Here is a 1025-nt window from a genome sequence, read left to right as displayed (position 1 = left end):
AGACCCCTGTGCCGATCCCCGTTTCACGCCCTGAACCCACATCGTGCCCCCAGCAGGAGCAGGAGTGCAAGGAGATCCCTGTGCCCACTCCATGCCCTCAGGAGAAGCAGGAGTGCAAGGAGATCCCCGTGCCAATCCCCGCTTCCCTCCCAGAGAAGTGTCCTCCCATGGAGCAGCAGCAGGTGAAGCAGCCCCACCAGTGGCCGCTCCTGCAGAAGTAACTCGCGTCTGACCGCGGGAAGCCCTGAAGAGAGAAGAAGCTCGCAAACCCAGACCTCCTCTCCCCGCGTCTCGCAACCAGAGGCCATTTTTCCAACATCCTTTCGCCCGCTGCAGAATTTCTCTCAAGAAGCACAGCTTCCAGCGCCCCTCGCCCCTCTAACACTAGAGTTCTCCCGTACTAACAGCTACTGACACGCCGGGACCGTCGATAGATAACAAGGCGTAGGCATGTGCGTTCAGCTTCCCAGCAGCCTGAATTTCTGCCCTCTCCCAATTCCCCCTCCGCTGGCTTTCGAAGGTCCAGAGAGAGAGAGAGAGACCCAAAGAGCATGATGGCAACGCATGAGGCAAGCTTCAGTAAGCTGAATATTCAGATCTAACCTGAACGCAACTAGGGACCCAGAGCTCATCATCCAGACCCCCACATTACTGATTTTCATGCCCTCCTCCCCAGCTCCCTGTATGCAAATGCCACCTCCCACCTTGCATTTAGGGGTTTTGCCTATTGCTAATAGGAATTGAGGTTTGTGCAGAACCTGCTGCTAAGGGGTTCCGGTCAATGGCAACAAGGCTTTCTGGATCAGGGTGCTGAATATTTTATGCAATTATACACACATAGAGAAAAAATAATCCGTTGGGCTAGAGGAAATAGGAAGGTTTTTACAAAAGAGCCGTCACCTCGTAATTAGCTGCTTAGCTGAACGGGTGGTAATCAGCGCTTTCCTCTGAGAGCTCACCTTGGATTTTCTAGGATGTGTAAAAGAACAGCTTGAGCTGAGATTATTTATGGAAAATATAGAGAA

The 1025-nt window shown here is 52.6% G+C and overlaps 1 protein-coding gene across 1 annotated transcript in view; it reads left to right on the top strand.

Annotated features, from left to right (window-relative positions):
• Positions 1-221, top strand: part of LOC104270906 (keratinocyte proline-rich protein-like) — a 1057-nt gene extending 836 nt beyond the window's left edge. The window contains exon 3 of the mRNA XM_009865418.1: positions 3-221. Coding sequence (XP_009863720.1) covers positions 3-221 — 219 coding nt within the window. The remainder of the gene's footprint in view (positions 1-2) is intronic.
• Positions 222-1025: the final 804 nt, after the last annotated feature.

This window comes from Apaloderma vittatum, unplaced genomic scaffold (assembly GCF_000703405.1).
Source record: "Apaloderma vittatum isolate BGI_N311 unplaced genomic scaffold, ASM70340v1 scaffold17922, whole genome shotgun sequence".
In the NCBI taxonomy this organism is placed as follows: Eukaryota; Metazoa; Chordata; class Aves; order Trogoniformes; family Trogonidae; genus Apaloderma; species Apaloderma vittatum.
Note: the sequence above shows the minus strand (reverse complement) of the source record. Positions and strands in the feature narration are given on the sequence as shown.